Genomic DNA, 21,433 nt, shown 5'->3' on the forward strand with positions numbered 1-21,433 from the left:
TGCGGACATAAAGATCCGTTAGCTTTGAAATGAGCTTTAATTTGTTTTCTGTAAGTGCATTTATCGACGTAAACAGAGCAGGTTAAAGAGATTTCCAGGGGAGAGCAGACTATTGCTGGTATGTTGGTTTTAATTCAAAAAAGAAAGAGAAAGGCTCCCTGGTGACACCCCTCTGACCTGGCGACCTGGTCCTGACTGCCGTCTCTCCAGGAACTTAAGAGCTGTTGAAACAGCAGTTGGCGATGACGGCAGTTGAAAACCCACCCAGACTGCTCTACAGCCAGGCCCTGCAGGCCACCCCGAGCTCTCGGGGCGGGAAGGGTGTGCGTGTGTTCCCGATAGATCACCTGGGCCTGCCATTGTAAATCAAAGACGGAATCACCTCCTGACACTACAGATCTGGAAAAATAAAAATCTCTAGCAAGAACGTTCAATTTGGAGACGACGGGGAGGAGGAGGAGGAGGAGGAGGAGCGGGCGCCCTGGCGGAGGGCGGGCTGAGTGGAGACGGTGCTTGAGTGGGGCCCCCGAGGCACGCACGTGACCCCTCAGCGCTCAGGGGGGCTGCGGGAGAGACCTACCAGCCGAGTGCAAGGCCCGGCTGGATCAGGGGACCAAACCTGGCTGTAAACAGGAAAGGCCACGCCATGCTTCTTTCCTCAGGATTTCCTTAATTTGTGCTTCCCTTTGGTTTGACAGTTAAAATGAGATGGGATGGGGGGAACAGGGCGGGGCCGGGGATAATGGTTTCTGTCACTTGTCCAGAAACTGAGAGAAGAGCTGACAGCGGGCGTCGGATGTGCAGGGCGGGTGCTTCCCGGCCTGACGTGGCTCATCGTGCTCAGCGTGTGGAGCCGAGCGCTCCGGGAGCGGTCGCCAGCCTCTGGGGGCCTCGCTTCTGCCGCAGGGGGACGTGGATGGTGGGCGGGCTTCCCAGTGGGGCTCTGGCTCTCGAGGCCCAGAGGTGGTGGCCTGCCGCATGGGCTGCTGCTGACGGCCACGCCGCGACTCCATCTCTCTCTCTAGTTACACTGTGTGGACCCATTCAGTGGACGTCGCAGGAAAGACAGCAAGTTCTTTTCACTCATTCCATCTCCAGAGTTGAAAAAGAGCAGTTGCTAAAATAAACGATTTCTCGATTGTGTTCTGGTGGCCGTGGGCCCAGTGGCCGCGGTGCGGCTGGGGGTGCTGGAGGGGGGAGGGCCCCGGCTGAGTGAGGGGCTCACTCAGGACAGGCACAGTCAGCTGGGCCGAGCGAGGCTCAGAGTAAGGCGGCACTCCTCACAGAAGAACACATCGGAAGAAGCTGCTCCTCTTCTGCTGGTCCGGGGTGATTTTGACTCCTTGGTTGCTCCCCTGGGGGCTGTTGCCTTCCTGAAATCACAAAGGGTTTTCTGGGGTTACAGCCAAGTAACATGAGCTCTACATCCCTCAATCAACCAGCCAATGTATCCATCTGTCACCTTCCAACCAACTGTCCACCCGTCTCCTTCCTTCCTTCCATCCAACCATCCATCCATCCCCTTCCATCCAACCACCCACTCCCTCCCATCCATCATCCATATACCCTCTTCCTTCTTTCCATCCATCCCCTTCCATCCAATCATCCATCCATCTCCTTCCAACCAACCATCCCAACCATCCCCTTTTATCATCCATCAATCCTTCCAGCTGTCCCCTCCAACTGACAACTCAAATTTCAAACCCCCTTAGATCTGCTTTTCATCTACTAGCCATCCATCGCTCCTTCTAACTGTGTATTCCTTCAATCACTCATTCATCTACCCATCCACCCTCTCCAACATCTTTCCAACCACTGATTCACCCATCTCACGCTCTTCTCCCCTATTTCCTTCTTTCCAGTCACCCATCCTTCCCTCCTTTCCATCTCCTATCAGTGAGGCAGCCGAGGGGCAGCGAAAGGCTCTGCCTCTTGGGATGTGGAGGTGCTGCGTCCCAGGTCCCGCTGCCACTCACACCCTCTGGCCTCCCTGTCCCTGTGCCAAGGCTCCGGCTCCCACCTCTCCCCACGGTCCGCCCTCCACCCTGCTGCAGGTGAGGCGCACCCTAAACTCGAGCCCTTCTAAACCCATCAGTGCTGCTGCCCAGCATCTGAAGCCTCTGATCTGGCCCTGCCAGCCCCGACATCTGAAATCCTGTTTTTTCTGACATGTTTGGAAGGGTACAGGTGCTGTTTCTTTGGCTAATTTCTTCTCATCTTCCAGCTCTCAGGTAAAATCTGAATTTATTCGACAGTAACTGTTGAATGTTATAACAATGCCCAACTTATACAATGTCCCATGTCAATTACATTAATAAATAAAAAGACCGACAGGAAATGATCCGGGACTGCCACTCTGAACATAAACAAAGGTAGTAAGAACTGGACAGAGTTTAACTGTTGGTGATTTGCAACTCAGTTAAAAAAAAAAAAGAAATTACACAGATTATCACTGAGCATCAGCATCTCATAATCTATGCCTTGGAAGGAGGCAACCAACAGGCCTGGATGAAAAGCACAGGCAGGGACGTTCCTGGTGGGCCAGCGCTTAAGAATCCACCTTCCAACGCAGGGAACGTGGGTTTGATCCCTGGTAAGGGAATTAAGATCCCACATGCCATGGGACAACTAAGCCTGTGCACTCCAGAGCTCACGCTTCGTAAGAGAAGCCTACGCGCTGAAATTAGAGAAAAAACCCACGTGCCACAACAAAGATCCAGCACAGCCGAAATAAAAAATAATAATCGTACAATAAAATAAAAAAAAGAAAAGCATAAAGCGTTGTCATGATGGCCAGTGTAACTCCCAGTGGGCCCAAGTGAGTCAGAACGATGCTTAAGAATCAAAATTTTACCGTTATATTGAAGAGAAAAGCATTCTAAGAAAATTACAACCGTAAGAAAATTTTTCTAAAAGTACGTTGGCTTACATAGACTGTTTGCTGTTTTGGCTAAAGAGCTGCTACTCTATCGATCATGTGCCCTGCAATTCAATTCAGAGCATCTTAGAATTAATGACCAGATGTAGAATGGGTCATAAAGAGAGTGCTTCAAGCTTTTGTATCAGACAATAGGAAGCATTACTCGGCAGGAAAAGAATGGTTCCTGAAACAGAGGCCCTGGAGCAAGACTCACGACAGCATGTAGGTGCTGAACATGCCCAAAACACAGTTCAGCATTCAGACCCCACCAAGAAAGCATGAGTGACGCTTTGGGACCATGAAACTGCTCGTGTGGTAAACCAACAAGCTGGAGATGAATCAAAGGGTGCATGGGGAAGGACTCAGGCAGAACCTCGTAGAAGCCTCAGAGCCCTGGGATGCACCGAAGGTTGCCACAATTTGCAGACTGAGGCTGGAAGGAAAAAGCCTATCAACTTGCCAGACTTGTCAGGATGGAAAACCAGCAGCTGTCAAGACACAAGCCTTGCTTGGGGGCCTTGCTACTGGGTAGACTGTGGTTCTAAGCCTGCCTGGCGGGTTTTTCTGCAGGAGGCCCTCCATCTTCCTGCATGCTTGGCTCCTGAGAGGGGAGGAAAGGGCCGTGTGTCCCCAGCCAGCTGGTGGGCTTAGTGAGCAGTGGGTGCTACTGAGTAGCTCTCGGCCAGAGGAAAGATGAAGCTTATGACAGACTTCCCTCGTGGCACAGTGATACGAATCCGCCCGCCAAAGCAGGGGACACGGCTTCGATCTCCCATCTGGGAAGATGCCACATGCTGTGGAGCAACTAAGCCCGTGCACCACTACCGAGCCCGCTCGTTGCAACTACTGAAGCCCTCGAGCCTAGAGCCCGTGACCCACAACAAGAGAAGCCAGCCCCCAACTCTGCAACCAAGACCAGTGCAGCCAAATAAATGATACAATAAATAAATTAAAAACAACAAAAACAACTATGCCATTCGTGAAAAAAACATGAAGCTGATGAGCAAGCTCAGGGTGGATGCCCCACCCCACCTGCTAACTCGCCCCCCTTCCTAGCGATGCCCTACTAGGTGCAGCCCTCAGAAGCAGGGCCGGGCCCAGGGACGCATCACACCACTGGTGGCGATGCTGGCCCGTTCCAACAGGGACACCCACTCACCAATTTTTTATCCATTTTTGCTTTGATGTCTCTGGCGAGAGTGTAAAATGCCTGTGGAGTAAGCACACAGTTAGCACCCTGGGGGTGGGAGGCAGATGGGGGCTGGCTGGCTCCTGGCCTCTGCCACGCAATGCGTGTGGCTCAACGGTGGAGCCAGTGCGTGTAACAGTGTTAGGGCAGAGACCCAGGCATGGGGCTCACCTGTCCATCCCCATCTATCTCCTGTCACTGCAGGGATACCCCCCTCACCCAGACCACCACTTCCCCTGAGCCAATGATCCTGGGAGGTGGGATCACCCTTGACTGGTGAGACAGGAAACTGAGGCTTGGAGGGGGCCACGTGACTTGTCCCAAGGCAGCCAGTGGCTCATTGACTCCTTGAGCTCTCGTCCTCGACCCCTGTGCTCTGTCTGCCTGCTCTGCCCTGCTTCTAACAGTCAGAGGCAGGGCATAAAGACAAGTGGCTGGCTCCCTGGCCAAACAAGCTTCATTCTGGGTTGCTGCCCTGAAAGGCCTGGTAGGTAGGGTCAAAGGTTCATCTTCCCAGGATGGGTGAAGGCTCGAGCTGACCTGGCCCTAGGCTGCTGCTGGTCCCAGTCTCCTGACCATTTATTTCCTCCCTTCCCTCATCTGGGCAACACTTCCAAACCCCACTCTGGCACCAGCCCTGCCCCAGGCCTAATACAGGGACGAATCAGCCTTAGCATGTGCTGTTGAGGGGCTCCTGGTCTGGGGAGAGGCAGAGTCTCACCGAAGACTCGTTGATGTGGTCAAGTTCTGCTGTGGAGAGGGTCTCGGGGTGCTGGGGATCCCCAAAGTGGTGGGCCTAAGGGCCTGGGGGATGGCACAGGCCTCCTGGGGGAGGGGCTGCATAGGCTTGTCCCTAATGGGAAAGGGAAGGGGGACGGGACCACAGAAGGCTTGGAGGAGGGCACCGCCCAGGGGGCCAGGGACAGAGAGAGGTGGGTGAGGCCTGAGTCATGGGCGACACACATTGGCTGGGCCAGCTGGGGACGGCCTTCTGTGCCTCTTGTAGGTGGCTGAGGTCGGGAGTGGCGTGGAAGATCCATTCTGGAAAGATCTCAGAAGTGGTAAAATGCAGCAGAAGGCAGGGGAGCTACAGGGCTGGTGGAGCAGAGAGGAAGGCCTGCCTTGGCCAAGTCTTGGCAGGGCCCCTGCTCTGGATGGGCGGGCGCTGTGAATGAAAGCACGCACCCGGAGGCGGGGCTGGGCGCCGGTCGCTGGAGCACTCTCTGCGCCTCGGTCCCCCCACCCACAAAACCGCGCCTGCTCCCCGAGCGTGGCCCGAGAGCCAGTGAGATCCTGTCCCAGGTACCCAGCTGGGACCAGCCCCTGCTGGTGTCAGAACAAGGGGGCGATTTCCCCAGACTGCTTGGGCCTTGCAAGGGGCCTGGCACGTGCTGCTGCTCAAGGAGAACCTCTCGGTCATCAGTCTAGAGGCCGCGGGAGCCTGTGGCCGGTCCCCGAGACAGAGCCTCCTTGGAGGGTACTATCTGAACCTCGGCCCAAAGGGGCTGGTGCTGCGAGCCTGGGACTCACGTTCTCCACGTTGATGTTGGCCTTTGCGCTTGTCTCCATGAACTTGATTCCATAGTCCAGGGCCAGCTGGGAGGGAGGGAGACACACATGTGAACATCAGCCGCTGGGCTTTGACCCCCAAACAGCACGTAAGTGGGTAACAGTGAGGGGGGCCTACGCCCTCCAGCTGGGGACGGCGGAGAGCAAGTGGTGAGCGTCCCTGGCAGGAGGGTTGCGGGGCCTGGCTCAAACCGTGGCTCTGTCCTCTGCCCCTCCGGCCTCACGGGGACTCACGCGATGTGGGGTGGGGGCAGCAGGGCACGCCAGGAAGCCCTCGCTGCTTTCAATCTTTAGGTGAAGCCTGGCTAGGCACGTGCGTCCCACCTTCCCTTCCCACGGCACATGCCCACTGACATCCGACTCCACTGTGTGCCTTAGCGAAGCCTAGCATCCCGGGAGGGTGGGTCACCTTCGTTCATAAAGATGGTGAGGGATTCTCCCCTTCTAAAGCCTGCCCCCCAACCCCATCAGGGGGCCCATCTGGGGCAGGGCAGGGCTGGCCTCCGTGCAGGAAACTCTAGACCCTGAGGTCCCTCTGCCCCACAGCATCTGGCAGTGCCAGGCCCACACTGGTCACCACACCCACCTTTTCTCCCCGTTCCTTGGAAACTTGTCTCTTGTCATTCACGTCGCACTTGTTCCCAAGGATCATCTTTTCGACGTCTGCAGAGGCGTGCTGGGGAGGAGGGGCAGGTGGGGGAGGGGAGGGGTGAGGCAGACTGGACTGTAGGCCCACTGCCAACCCGTGTCCAAGGCCAGAGTGGCGTGGCCCGGACGGCTGGACACGCCCCAAACACAGGGCAGGCTGCAGCTCAGAGAGGGCGAGGGGCCTGTCCCGTGTCTGAGAGCCAGTGCCAGGGCCGAGCACAGGGTTCTGCCTGCCACCCCGACCAAGCGCACGCTTTCTGGCGGCCAAGGACGCCTTCTCTATGGGCTGCATCAACCAGGTTACCGTGCTTGTCCTTGGACTCCTGGCGGTGTCTGGCCTATGGGAGGCAAGTGACCTCCTATGGGAGGCAAGCGACCAGGTCCTGACCCCTGCTTGCCTCTCTCCTTCCCTGGCTCCCCTGCTAGAGGCGTCAGCTGCTGTCCTAGGACTGTCTGCCTGGCTCCAGCTCCCCTTGTTTTGGGCTCCAGACACAGGCTGTGCCCGGGGTGGTCCTAGCCCTTGGCAGTCACCAGCCCTGGGTGCTCTGCCTTAAGGGTGTTTCCTTAACTCTGCACTCATGCCTGAAAGGGCTTCCCTGGTAGCTCAGCTGGTAAATAATTTGTATGTAAAGCAGGAGACCCCAGTTCAATTCCTGGGTTGGGAAGATCCGCTGGAGAAGGGATAGGCTACCCATTCCAGTGTTCTTGGGCTTCCCTGATAGCTCAGACTGTAAAGAATCCACCTGCAAAGTGGGAGACCTGGGTTCAATTCCTGGGCTGGGAAGATCCCCTGGAGAAGGGAATGGCTACTCACTCCAGAATTCTGGCCTGGAGAATTCCATGGACAGAAGAGCCTGGCAGGCTACAGTCCATGGTGTCGCAAAGAGTCAGATATGACTGAGTGACTTTCACTTTCACTTCACGCCTGACAATGGTTCCTTGTTCCATCTCTCCTCTACAATCCACAGTGGGCCTCACTTCCTGAAGGATTAGGCCATGAGAGGCCCTTAGAGATACACCAGCGTGCAAACTATTACAGGAGGATTTCAAAAGGTCCCTAAAGTACAGGAAATGGAAAGTTATCCAGACCCACGATCAAGCCTATCTAGTTTCTCAAGGAGGGAAAAAAAGAGTGGGCTGACTTCATGGTTACTCACTTTAAATCAGAGACATCAGAAAAACAGAGGAGGGTCTGAACCTCAGCTCTGCCACCACTGACAGTGTCGCTTTTCACCACTCTGACCCTGGGTCTCCATTTTGGTGTTATAAATGAAGTGATAATGTTTCTTACCTTTAAAAAGTGGGTCAAAGGTGACTAAAGAAAACAGAACCTTTCTGTTCTCAAAAATACAGTTCTTTTTTCAAAAAGTGTGTGTGTTTTTTCGTTCGAGCACAGAACGGTTTAACGTTATTGCTTTAGGTAAATAAGTAAATACACTTTTTTAAAAAATGAAAAGGTTCTTCTTGCTGTAGCTCAGATCTGGCCTCAGAAAAACGCCCTCTGCTGCTCCCAAACGTCCAACTAACTGGAAGGCTCTTGCCTACTGGCCAGAATGGAGAGCTTCCAGAGGCTGCAGCCCCTGCCTGCCAGCACACACGGGGTCCTCAGCCCAGAGCACCTGTCCACAGGTGCCGACCGTGCTGGGACCTTCAGCCCTGGCTTCACAGGTGCATGAAATTCTCAGATCGGAAGCCTCACCCGGTGAGTCATCAAAAGCCACAAGTTTGTCATTGGGGGAGGCTTTGGGGTGAGGGCAAGCTCTTTGGAGAGCAGGAAGATGACCACACTGGTTTTGGGACCAGTGGGGCAGGAAGGGGGGCCTGGGGTTCTCTTCCCTTGGGGCTCAAGGTCTCCTCCCACGGGCTGCTGCGGGGCCAGCACGGTCGGCCTGAGCATGGGTCCCTCCTCTCAGCTCACAGCCCGCTCCGTGGCAGCTCAAAGTCTGGCCTGACATGCCCTCACCACACCCTCCAGGTACAAAGGTCACGCCACTTCGAGACCTTTCCTTCTCTAGAAAGCAGAGTGCTCACGGGGCCTGGGTATCCTTCTTCCTTGATCTGGGGCTGCCCAAACCAGACAGCCCGGCTGGCGGAACGGGCTCTCGGGGCTGCTCTGTGACGAAGCCACACTTGGGTGGTTTCTGGGGTCGACTGTGTGGATTCCCGTCCCTCTTTGTTCCTAGTGAGTTACTTCGAGGTGCCTCTGTGCTCAGGGATCTCATGGGTAAACCAGGGCGCTCCTGGAGACTTACCTCTTCAATGTTCCGAATCCAGTTCCGGATGTTATCAAAGGACTTCTCGTTGGTGATGTCGTAGACCAGCATGATGCCCTGAGCAGGGGGAGACAGACACACAGGCTCTGGACAAGCTGCAAGCTCTCTCGGAGGGAGGACCCAGGAGGCGGGCAGCAGGGACCCGACAGGACACCCTCCCGGACCCTTCCTTCTGCTGGGCTCAGGCACCAGCCTCCCCCTGGTGGCGCAGGCTCTAGTCCTGTTCCTTGGCCACCAATGTGACCCTTCCTCAGAAGCCCAGACACTACGACCCTCATGCTTACAGAGGAGCCCTGCAGGCAGGAAAAACACAAGCTCGCATGCCTTGGCAGCCAGCGAGGTCCCAGTGGCTGGCCTCCCAACCTTGCCTCCTGCAGCCCCTGCTCTACAGACTGTGCTCCGTGGTCCTGATGCCCACTGTGCCCCCCCTCTTGCCACCCTTGGCGATGCTCGGCCTCTTCCACACCCACTCACCCTGCACGCACCCTGCCGAGCCTTCTCCTAGACTCAGCCAGGGCCGCCTCCTCTGTTTATCCCAGCATCACCCCTCATCTGGTGCCCACCATGAGCTGGGCACTGTAATAGAGTCTCCCTGAGACCCACAGGCTTGGGTCGGGTGCCCCACTGTCCCCACTGTGAGAACGGGGACCCTGAGGCTGCAAGTGGGAGCGGGGGGAGGGGGGCTAGGTCCCTCTCTCTGGACACATGAGAAAGTAAAGGACCCAACTGGAGTCTAAGCCTAGGGGGACAAACCCTGATGCCCATGTGCCTTCCAGCAACCCCACCGTTACTGGGCTGGCTTTAAGCCCTGGGGCAGACAACGCTGAGGCCTCTGTGGTTCTGTAACCAACGTGTGAGCAACTGGGAGATGGTCCATGGGTTCTGAAACAGCTGCAAAGTGAACCCGCCTTCGCTTGAGCCTACAATCTGCCATCGCCAAGAAGGACAAATACCCTACTTGATAAAAGAGAAAACTGAAGTACAGAGAGAAGTGACCTTTATGATTCCAACCCGGCTCTAATGCAGCTGATGACAGGAACCGCCTTGGACCCTCCACAGGATCCAGCAGTGCTCACGGCCACCCTGTGACAGGCCCCCTGCCGCCCTGGACATCCCCACAGGGCACGTGGTGAGCCAGCCTGCAACAGGATCTCCGGCCCCGTGAGGCTCAGCCCCTGGGTTCCGAGGCACATGGCCCCAGCTGTCCTGCCGAGGCCAGGCCCACTCCATTCCATCACGTTACATGGTTCCCTGGGTGGGGGTCAGTGGTAGAGAACCTGCCTGCGACGCAATGCAGGGGACGTGGGTTTGATCCCTGGGCCAGGAATATCCCCCAGAGAAGGAAATGGCAACCCACTCCAGTATTCCTGCCTGGAGAATCCAATGGACTGAGGAGCCTGGTGGGCTACAGCCCATGGGGTTGCAAAGAGTCAGACACGACTTAGTAACTAAACAAGCACAACCTGCTCCAGGGGCCTAAACCCTCTGTTCACAAGCTCTGGTGCTGGCCAAGATGTCTCTAAGGCCGCCTGAATTTGCAGAGTAAGAACGCGGGCCATGTGTCCTGGGCAGATAACCACAGGGCGAGGCTGTGACAAAACCACAGAGAGGGCAAGCAAGCCACTGCAATTCCCAGTCCCCGTTGTGACTGTGAGGCTATGTAAGTGGCCGTATAGCCCGCCACAGCCACGACTTCTCAAAAATGCCACCTGGGAACCCTCGTTCAGTGGTCTCTTGCAGAGGCTAAACGGAGACTGCGGACAGGAAGACTTGGAGGAGCTTTTAGTGGCTGTGATGTGCGCCACGCTCCAGCCAAGGGGAGCGTGAGAAGATGACTCCGGCAGGTGGACACTGAATCGAGCATCACTGGGGCCTCTACCCATGGGGCAAGAAACACCACAGGCTTGGGAGGCCTTTCTGCCCCTTTATTCAGGGACTGGCCCCTCTGATGGCCTAGGATTCTGCAGCCACCACTGCTGGGTTGGCGCCTTGGAATCAGGTCCCAGATTTTTACCTGTAGGGGCTTGGGGGGGGCGGGTGGTTAATGAATACAACTCTATCAGGAAGGCACAGGAGTCCCTGGAAAACATCTGTTGTTGCTCAGTCATGTGCAACTCTTTGCGACCACATGGACTGTAACCCACCAGGCTCCTATGTCCATGGGATTTTCCAGGCAAGAAGACCTCTTTACATTCCTACAGAAGGTAAAAGTCTTCTGTGTAAGAAGTGGGTTGCCACTTCCTTCTCCAGGGGATCGTCCCGACCCAGGGCTCGAACCTGCGTCTCCTACATTGGCAGGTGGAATCTTTACCGCTAAGTCACCAGGGAAACCAAAAACACAGGATCACTCTATCTCTGGGCCTCCCTGAAGCTCCCCTCAAGGCTCCAGTGAGCTTCTTCCTGGCCTGTTAGGGCACAGCTCCCCAGACCTGACTGCAAGCTTACAACTGGACACCGGATGTCCGATGCTCCCCAAACTTCGGACCCACGGGTCTAGTGCCACAAGGACAAAGGAAAGGTGATGACGGGCTGCAGCGGTGGCAATGCTCCCCGCCCCATCCTTTATGGTCACCCCTGGCTGTACAAGGCTCTGGGGCACCGGAAGTGTGGCAGGTGCGACTGAGGGCCTGGGTTGCCAACGTTAACAGATTTAGATTCAAATGGCCACACCAGCTGGCAGCTTCCGTATGAGTTAGCGTAGGTCTGGGAGGACACAGTCATCTTGGGGCTGGACAGGGTCTCACAGATGGCTCAGTCCTGCCTTCTCGGGAGCTCGCTGAGGACACGAGGGCTGGGAAGAGCCCCTCACTACCGGCCCAGACATTTATCTTCTGTGTGAATTTAAGCAGGGCCTGAAATGGTGCCAAGCCTCAGGCTCCTCATCTGTAAAATGGGGACGATCATGGCACCTACACTCAGGGATTTATGGTCAAGACCTAGGCCCCCTGCCAGCTGCAGAGAAGGGTCTGGCGAATGGGGTAAGTGGCTGGTGGGTGGGGGTATTATTTCAGCCCAGAGAGGGACAGGGTCTGCCTGAGGCCACACAGCAAAAGCTCCCCCAGGACCCAAGTGCCCCAAGACCTCTGCTGTACCAGAGCACAGCAAGGTGAGGGGAAAATTAGTAAATTAATTTTAATGAGGAGCACTAAGGTTGCAACCCACATGATTGAGTTTCTATTATGTTCAGATGCTGTGTGGGATGCTCTAAATACTTAATGCTTCTATTCATTGCTGCTGTCTGCCAGCAATTCCCAAGCTCCTAGCACCCTCAGTTTGGTCCCAGGTATCGGGCATGTGCCGGGGACCCAGAGGCAGCCCAGCCCTCCTGGAGCTTTCGGCCTAGTGGAGGAAACAGGTCTAAGCAGCTGATTGATGGGGCAAAGCTGGAGCTGGAAACGGGGAACTGGCCATCTATGCTCACAACTGCCTGGGACACTCCTGTTCTCTGTACCACTTCCCAAGGAAGGCGAACGTGCTCAGAGAGCAACCCAGGTGGCTGAGTAGGTCTTGTGAACCTTCCTCCCACTCCCCGCAGCCCCTGGGCACCCTGCTTTGTATACACTCCTCACAGGTGCAGGACCTGCTTGGAGATCCTGAGGACAGGACCCTGGCCCAGGCCAGGTTGCTCTCTGCATCTGATTTGGGCCTGGCCTAGAGAAGGTGCTTGGTGAAAATATCTGATGGATGAAGAGTGAGTGTCCCCAGTCGCCTCATTCCGCCTCAGGCCCAGGAAGCAGATATAACAGACAACAACCCAGAGCGAGTCGGCTCCTGGAAGATCTTCAAGTTTTCGGTAGCAAATTCCACAGAGACTGACGTGGGCCACGTGAGCGCTCCTCAGCGTTGGGGCATGCCAGCTCTGATTTACCTGACCTTACCTGGAAGAACCGGCTTCCTGTGTCTTCCTTCATTCCTGGGGAATTAGGTTTCCTTGAACCCTGCATTGTCTCTGGAGCTGGAAGGGGATGCATGGACAAGGGGGTGGAGGTGGGGCACAGAGCCTTTTCCTAAAACTAACCTGGAACCAAGGACCCCTGAGAAGCCAGACCATGGGCTCTTCAGAAACTTCAGGTATCAGTGTCTAAGGACGAGATGTTCACTTGACTTGAAAAAAAAAAAGCCTCAAACCCCACGCAAACCAATACATACCATTGCACCCCTGTAGTAGGCCGTTGTGATCGTCCGAAACCGTTCCTGACCAGCTGTGTCCCTAACGATGAGAAGGAGAAGGGATATTAGCAGTGATGCAGAACAATCATCACAGTGAGAATGAGGGGCATTTACCCAGGACGGACAGCCAGCTTTCTCATGGGCCATCAGCTCCTGATTCATTACTCTGCTGTGGGGCACTGCCCCCCATCATTAGAGAAAGAAACCACGGCCAGGGCAGCTGTCTGACGTCTCCTGGCCAGGGATATGGCAGAATGACTCCTCTTCCATACCCTGTCTTCCTGGGGATTTCCCCCAGGGTTTATGGGCCCCAGAAGAGCCAAGGTTGGATGGTATTATCTGAAAATCTGGGGCCAGGTGTGTGGAAGGGGCTGGTCAGGTGGCAGGGGGACACAGCCCTCCTTGGTAGGCTGAGTTAGAGGAGCCCCGAGAAGCTCAGGAAGCAGCTCCATGCTCACCATCTTGGTGGAGACCCCGGGGGAAAGGCCTTCCTTGTGGGTACGGTGGCGACACCTGGGTCAGATATGCCCCTGCCCAGCCAGCTCCTGGCACGGAGGGTATTCATTATCCTGTTTGAAGGCGACAAATGGCCGGTGGCAGAGCCAGGACAAGACCACAGCTTTTGTCTCTGGGCCCAGGGCTCCTCCTGTGACCCTGCACCACCCTCTGCTCAGGGCTCGGCATGTCCGGACCAGACAGACACACCTGATTTGGGGCCATGTTGACTTTTGGCCGCCAATAGCAGGTGACGTTAGCGGTTATGATCAGTTATGATTTTACGACTGTTCTAGAAGAGTTTTAAGACAGTCATTAACCCCACTGTGATTGCTAAGAGCAGAAGCAGGAGGAGGGGAGGAAAAGAAAGCACAACTCCTCCTTGCTGGTGCAGTGTCCCTTTGAACTTGGGCACTGAGGCTGCCAGGGAGCCAACATGTTGTAAAATAGAGGAACCTGAATGGCCTGTAACTTACGAGGCGGCTAGAGACCGGCTGCCTCCCGAGCTCAGGAGGATCAGTTAGGCCACAAACAGAATTCAATTCTGAAGTTGGGCTCAGAGGTGGAGACCCCTGAAGTTGAGGGGACCCGCCAGGCAGATGGGGCAGCGCTCAGCATCTGAGACTTGAGCTGGGGAGATGAGCTGCAGGGAGGGGGCTCCGCAGCCCATCTCACAGCCCCCATCCCACACACAGGCATGTGCCTGGATTGGAAGGACTGAGTTACCCTCCCCAACGTGACCTCTCTCTGTGTGGTTCAGGGTTTGTGTTTCCCCTGCGAGTGACGGGGCTGCAGGCTGAGGCTCTCCTACATCTGACCACCTGAGCCCAGCCTTTCCAAGGCCGGTAGCCTACAGACCACAATCTGTGATGGGGACTCACAAATTCTGATTTTATGGAGCACAGGAAGTCAGTCCCTGGTGAGCCGAACAGACACAGATCTCACTGTTGGGCCTGGCCTCAGCTCATTTTTGGTTCTGGGGTTTCAGGTCTGCATGTTAGGAAGAGAGGCCTGGGTGTCCCCAGGAGAGAAAAGAGGAAGTGATGTCAGGCCTCCTTCATCAAGCTGATGGGCTCATGGAGAGGCCGGGCAGACGTATCCTGCTATTTTGGCGGCCTTCACTGCCGCCACGAGGGTTCTCTGAGAGCTCAAGGGGAGCAGGCTGCTCTGAGGCGCAGTGTGTGCCCACATGTGAGCTGGGTCTGGTGGCTATGTCCTCAGAGCGGGTGGACACTGACTCTAAGCCCCATCAACCAGCAAAGCACCGTTCCTGGGGCTTCTGTCGGCTCCTCCTTTCCTTTTCTGGCCATATAGCTGGGGATATGGGGCTTCCCTAGTGACTCAGATGGTAAAGAATCTGCCTGCAATGCAGGAGACCTGGGTTCAACCCTGGGTAGGGAAGATCCCCTGGAGAAGGGAATGGCAACGCACTCCAGTATTCTTGCCTGGAGACTTCCATGGACAGAGAAGCCTCATGGGCTGTAGTCCATGGGGTCGCAAAGAGTCAGACACGACTGAGCGACTAACATTCACGTTTCTGGGTATGTGGGATCTTAGTCTGATCAGGGATCGAACCCATGCCCCGTGCAGTGGAAGTGCAGAGTCTTAACCACTGGACCACCAGGGAAGTCCCTTCACCTGTGGCTTCTGAAGAAAGCCCAAAGTGTTTGGGCTAGGCACAAAGAGATGAGGGCCATGGTCGGGTGGTGCGGGGCATGGAACCAGGGGCTTCTAGCTCAAAGCACTTGCTGGCAGAGGGGCTGATGAAGGCCACAATGCTTACCATATCTGTAGCTTAATTCTCTTGCCATCGAGCTCTATGGTCCTAATTTTAAAGTCAATTCCTGAAAGAAAAGAAAAGAAAAAAGGCACATCACTGTTAGCCTCTCTCCCAAGCTGCATCTGCGGTGGGTGCTGCCAACCTGTGCAGTCACAGTCTCGGGGGCACCTGCTGGCGCTTGGGCAGGCAGGATCTCTAAACTCCTCAAACAAATCTGGAGGTGCCTGGTGAACTTTCTCCTCTCACAGAAGGGGAGGCTGAGGCTCAGAGGACAGAATGGAGCTGCACAGAAGGAAGCTGGCGAGGCGCAGGGCTGGCGGGCAAACCCAGGCAGCTCAGGTGCCGAAGCCTTGCTCTCTTCCCTTCCCTGGTCGGCGGCCTCATGGAATGGGTGCCAGAGCCTCCCACTTCCCGCCACCCGTACCTGGCCCTCCAAGCACAAGGGCGCTGGGCCTGAGATGTGCCTGATGCAGATGGAGGGCTGGCATTTACACGTGTAGGTCCTTCTCTGTGAGTGGTCCCCACCTGCCTGCCTGTTAGCCTGACAAAACCTGCTGAAAGACCCCCTCCCAAGAAGCCTTCCTGACCCTGCCCTCCTTCTCTCCCACCCTCTGGCCCCAGGCCCCTTTCCCCAGCATCAGGGCGACCTCTCAGCCTTCTTAACTGCCCTCCAGGCTCTCCCACCACTGTTCCCTCAATCCCCTCCCGAGCTTCCAAAACACACACTCAACCATGTCACTGAGCTAACCTCGGCTCCAAACCTTCCAGTGTTCACCAGCACGCGAGTGGATAAACAAAACACAGTCCGTCCCCACAGAGGAATATTACTCAGCCATAAAAAGGAATGGAGCCCTGACACATGCTGCTACGCAGATGCACTCTGGAAATATGACACTGAGTGAGAGAAGCCGGACAGGAAAGGTCACATAGTATATAATCCCAGTCATGAAACATCCAGAAACGGCAAATCCAGAGTGACAGAAAGGAGACTATTGGTTGCTGAGGGGTGTAGGCTGTCTTTCTGTCATAATGAAAATGTTCTCAAATTGACTGTGATGATGGCTGTACAACTCTGTAAATGGGTCTGAAGCCACTGACTTATACACTTTAAATGGGTGAGTTGAATTATATGTCAATAAAACGTTTTTTTTTTTTTTTTTTTTTTGGCCATGCCATACGACGTGCAGGATCTCAGTTTCCCGACCAGGGACTGAAATGAGCCACAGCAATGAAAGCCTGGGATCCTAACCACCAGGCCACCAGGGAACTTCCCATAATAAGATTGTTTAAAAATTTCCCCCAACACCTTTCAGTGGCTTCCCACTGACTCCTTGGTCCCAAGATAAAGTGAAAACAGTTGCCCAAGTGCGCTAACCTGGCCCCCTCAGAACCCATGGCTCTCAGCCTCCTCTCTGGCCACATCGCCCAAGCATGTTTCAGCCTCAAGGCTTTTAGGTTTGCTCTTTCCCCTCCTGGAATGTTCTTTCATTTCATGGCCACCTGGCTCCCCTCTCCCTTCACTCAGGTCTCTGTTCCAGTCACCTCCTCGGGGAGCCTTCCTAACCATCCTCTCCCCTCCAACCTGCTTCATCTTCTTCATGTATTACCCCTGACATTGTTTATTCACTCCATGACGCTAGGAGCAAAATGTGATGATCTGAATGGCCTGTGTGGAGGAGTAACAGCTAAGTCCAGTCCCTGCCCCTAGGAGTTTGTTCTGAACCTCTACCTGTGGGGACTTCCCTGGTATCCTGTGGCTGAGACTGCACTCCCAATGCAGGGGACCCAGGCTGGATCTCTGGTCAGGGAACAAGATCCCACACACAGCAACTAAGAGTTCACACGCCACAATTAAGCCCTGGTACACCCAAATCAATCAATCTATATCTATATCTATATCTATATATTTAATCTCCACCTGTCAACCTTTGAGACTGAGGCCTGGCTTGACCCTTAGAACCTAGGGTTCACGTGTGTGTGCTCAGATGTTCAGTTGCGGTTGGACTCTTTCCGACCCCACGGACTATAGCCCGCTAGAATACCTCTTAGGGATTCTCCAGGCAAGAATACAGGAGCGAATTACTATTTCCTCCTCCAGGGGATCTTCCTGATCTGGGGACTGAAGCTGGTCTCTTGCGTCTCCTGCATTGGCAGGTGCATTCTTCAACCACTGAGCCACCTGGGAAGCCCAGAACCCTGCAGGGGAATGCTAATTCCATCCTTGCCTGCCTTAGGAGCTGTCCTGTGGACGAGAGGGAATGTAAGCCTGCATCTGAGTACTGGCCTTCAGAACATAAGCTCCAGGAGGGCAGGTGTTCTTTATTTATGATTGCATTTCCAGTGACCAAGTGCAGCAGGGGTTGAGTATGTATTTGCTAGAAGCTGATCACTTAGTCCTGCACACAAACTTTGACTGCAGGCCTAGTTAGTTAACAGTTCCGCTTCCTCCTGATCCATCCAAGTCACCCCTCCAGCTCCTACACTGAGCCTGATGCCTGGTGTGCAGCAGGCACTGGGGAAAAGATGGCTGCGTAAAAAAAAAAGGAAGAGCAATAGATCTACGTGGTGCTGCGTGGTTTAGCAAGCACTTACACGTATATCATCCGCCTCCCTGAAGGAATGAATGAATGGGACTCTAAGGAGAAGCCAGGGCTTGAGCCAGGCTGGGGAGAGCTAACTCCAGGAGCCACGGGTCCAAGTTCACACCACAAATGATCGATGGAGCTTATGAGAGCAGGCTTTGGCAAAATGTAACCTGGGCAGAAAATGAACAGCCACTTAATCCCCAATCTATAAAGAAAATACAGAGGCATGCCCAGTGCCAATCGCCTCTATGCATTAGGCTGTATTTCAGGACTAAGCCACATGCAAGTGGCTTCTTAAAGCATTCTAAAAGTCTTCCTAAAACATCCTCTGCTCCTGTTATACATGTGTGTGTGTGTGTTACTCAGTTGTGTCCAATTCTTTGCGACCTCCAGGCTCCTGTGTTCACGGGATTCTCCAGGCAAGAATACCGGAGTGGGTTGCCATTCCCTTCTCCAGAGGACCTTCCCCATCCAGGGATCAAACCCAGGTTTCCTGCATTGAAGGCAGATTCTTTACTTTCTGAGCCACCAGGAAAGCCCACATACATGGGAATGTATGAAATCAAGAAGCACTGCCCAATCAACAGAACCCAAAGCACCACTCTATCTGCCTCTTGGGTTTTACTAACACACCAAGTTTTATTAGGAAGTGTAAACTTTACAAGGCCTAAGAGTTATGAGGCCATACCTTCAAGGTCACAGGGAATTAAAATTTCCTAGAAAACAGAGGCCAGCAGGAAGGCTACACATGTAATGAGGATCCTGAGGTCGGGGGGCGGGATCCTGGGTTTAAGTGCCACGCCCACTGCCTTAGATGACCTTGCCCAAGTTACATCCTCACCTATAAGTGGAGGCTGGCCTCCTCAGAGACTAGACTGGGTTTTCCTGTCAAGAATTAAGAACCAAACAAAAAACTCAACCTCCAAATTCTCACCAGGAAGGTTCTGACTCTGGGAAACTGAGGTCTGGACTGAGAGCGAGCCACAGTCTACCAGGAGTGAATATCACTTCCTGATTGGTGGGGGTGCAAAGGTAAAACCCCAAAGTTTGACCTTGGTGTTAGTGAAGGGGAGGAAATCAGAAGGACCTGTGTCTGGGGAAGGATGCTGTCACGGTAGGAGACACTGTGCTTCCTCTAGATGGCCACCGATAGTGGAGAAAGCCCCCTGTTCATTGTACAGCTCTGATCCTCCACCATCCAGGCACTGGCCAAAACAGAAAACACCACTCCCAAACTGAATAAACAGGGCTCGGAGAGGTGAAGTGCTCGTTCAAGGGCAAACAGCACCTGGACATCAGAATAATGACTGCCAGTCCCATTCTCTTTCCATTTGGCAGCTAAGTGTCTTGCAAAGTGCAGCTCTGGAAGAAGGCAAAGATGGAATTGGCAGCGCACTATGGGGATTAGGGAGATAAGGCACACAGGGGCAAAGCAAAGCCCATTTCCTAGGTTTTTTCCCCAACTCCTGGGCTTAGTGATCTTTCTCCCAGTTCCCCACTCCACAGCAAGGCTGCATAGTTTACAGGCTATCAGCTTAATGGATGTTACTTTCAGGTCAAGCCCTTTCATACGGACAACGGTCATTTTTGTGGGGTGGGGAGAAGTCAGCCCCACTTTCATGGATGTCAGAACTGAGAAGCAACAACTCTGTTCCACCACAATGTGGGCTGGCCCCTGCAGGCAAGGGCAGTTCTGCAAAGTGACAACCAGTGTCCTGGGCCGAGCGATAGGGAAGTCAGGGCTGTCAGTGGCAGCGGCTGATTTTGGTTTCTCACTGAAGCTTTTATCTGGCATCCGCCTCGAGATGACAGGTCCCAGAGCAGACAGCTATCAATCGCCATTTCTGTCACCCTCGAGTGGGATGGAAGGCTGGGCACGGGCAGGGAAAGTCTCTGGACTCCCTCTTACCATTCCTTCTAGAAGAAATTCATCCACGGGGGAAACAGGTCAGGGAGAGGGATGCAACCCCTGAATATTCCAGAGGAAAGAAGAGATGTCTGGGTTGGAGTCCTGGCTTTGAGATGGATCAGCTGTGCTTGTCCTGGGGGTGTGTGCTCACATCTCTCTGGGATGGCTGAGCCTTAATTTCTGGGTTCAGACATAAAGTGAAAGTGAAGCCGCTCAGTCCTGTCTGACTCTTTGCAACCCCATGGACTGTAGCCTATCAGGCTCCTCCATCCATGGGATTTTCATACATATCTGGGAACAAATACCATCCTTGCCACCTGTAGATGGTGTGACCACAGGCAAGTCTAGTATCCTCTGTGAGCCTCAAATTCCTCATCTGTGAAATGAACTAATAACAGCACCTAATTCAGAGCATTCGGAAGTGTGATAATGCACCATAAAGAGCCTGGCACACAGTAAATGCGTAATAAGATCAGATGTCACTTGTCGCTGTCCCTATTCTCCATGCCTGTTTCCAATTAGTAAGACGAGGAAACCAAAAACTTCTTCAAGGGCTGCTGCAAAGACCGAACAAGACGACGGGGGCCAAGACCTCAACCAGGACATATACTCTCTGAGCAGGCTGAGGGTTGGGGCCTCAGTCTTCCCATCTGCAAAATGGGCACCTGGTCCCCACTCCCTCCCATGTCCGGGGAACCCCCAAACGATGATGCAGGCGACTGCTCTTTAACCCTCTGCCTCCCTTTGATCCTCTGAGATCCCTGGTCCATCCCGCCCGGCCGCTCCCTCAGCCCCAGCTCCTCAGGGGCGCGCCCGGCCCGGGCCTCTCGCGCCCCCGGCCGCTCCCCAGCCCCGCTACCTATGGTGGAGATGAAAGTGGAGTTGAAGGCGTCCTCGGAGAAGCGGAACAGGACACAGGTCTTCCCCACCCCCGAGTCCCCGATCAGCAGCAGCTTGAACAGGTAATCGTAGGTCTTCGCCATATTACACTCTCTCCCCGACGGGAAGTGCTGCTAGCGCCTCGCCACTGGCCGCTAGCCCCGTCCATCAGCGCGGATCCCGCCCCCGATTGGCTCCTGGCCCGACGCGCGTCACCGCGGCCGACGCCAGCCCCCGCACCCCGCCCGCCTCGGGAAGACGTGGGGAAAAGGCGAACTGGGCGCAGAGCCGGAAGCGACCCAAACGCGCCGTTCATTGGCCGGCGCTCAGGACAAGGCGGGCTGCGATTGGCCAGCGGTGAGACGTCAAGGAACTTCAAATACGGACAGGGAGGAGGCGTGGCATCCCCCGTCCCCGCCTTCTTCCCTCCACTCTGGGGCGGCCCCGCCCCGCGATGGGATGGGGATAAGCCGAGAGCTTGGTCAACGGCTCCGCGCGCCCTCAAACCAGGGGCCGGTCTGGAGCTTGTGCGCACGCGCGCCGGGAAGACCGTTGGCGCCAGCAGAGGGCGCACGCGCGTGGGGTCTGTGGAGCCCGCGCTCCAAGACCCGCGCAGCCTCAGTTGGTGCCCGGACAAGTGTTGGGAGGCAGCGTGGCTGTGGTGGTGCGGTGTGGAGGCGTGTGCGTCGTTCCAGGGGAGCCAAAGAGCAAAGGAGAGCAGGGGCGCCGTCATAGTCGAAGCGAGGTCCCCTTGAGACCTGCTGAGGGACCTCGGCGCTGGCCAGGGGACCTACCTAGAGATACCCAGACTTCATTCACCAAGCTGCGCCCTGAGGCCCGCAGGACTCCTCAGGACGGGCCCACAAACCTGTTTAGAAGTTATCTAAGTCTTACCCTGGAGCCTCGCCTGCGGCAAACCAATCAGCTCTTTGAGGCGCACCTTGGGGGCTTCGGAAACCTCAGGAGTTAGCACAGTGTGAATTATAGGGAATACTTAACGGGCGTTGGTTCTGTGC

The 21,433-nt window shown here is 55.0% G+C and overlaps 1 protein-coding gene across 1 annotated transcript; it reads right to left on the bottom strand.

Moving 5' to 3' along the window:
• Window positions 1-18: 18 nt before the first annotated feature.
• RAB8A (RAB8A, member RAS oncogene family) lies at window positions 19-20,554 on the bottom strand. The gene is made up of 8 exons (XM_019963934.2): window positions 20,398-20,554; window positions 15,048-15,108; window positions 12,749-12,809; window positions 8,579-8,656; window positions 6,265-6,354; window positions 5,640-5,705; window positions 4,080-4,130; window positions 19-1,373 (listed from the first exon to the last, which is right to left on the bottom strand). Exons 1-8 carry the CDS (start codon window positions 20,519-20,521, stop codon window positions 1,281-1,283), a joined length of 624 nt encoding a protein of 207 aa, XP_019819493.1. The 5' UTR covers window positions 20,522-20,554; the 3' UTR covers window positions 19-1,280.
• Between the last annotated feature and the right edge of the window lie 879 nt (window positions 20,555-21,433).

The sequence above is a fragment of the Bos indicus genome, chromosome 7 (genome assembly GCF_029378745.1).
Source record: "Bos indicus isolate NIAB-ARS_2022 breed Sahiwal x Tharparkar chromosome 7, NIAB-ARS_B.indTharparkar_mat_pri_1.0, whole genome shotgun sequence".
In the NCBI taxonomy this organism is placed as follows: Eukaryota; Metazoa; Chordata; class Mammalia; order Artiodactyla; family Bovidae; genus Bos; species Bos indicus.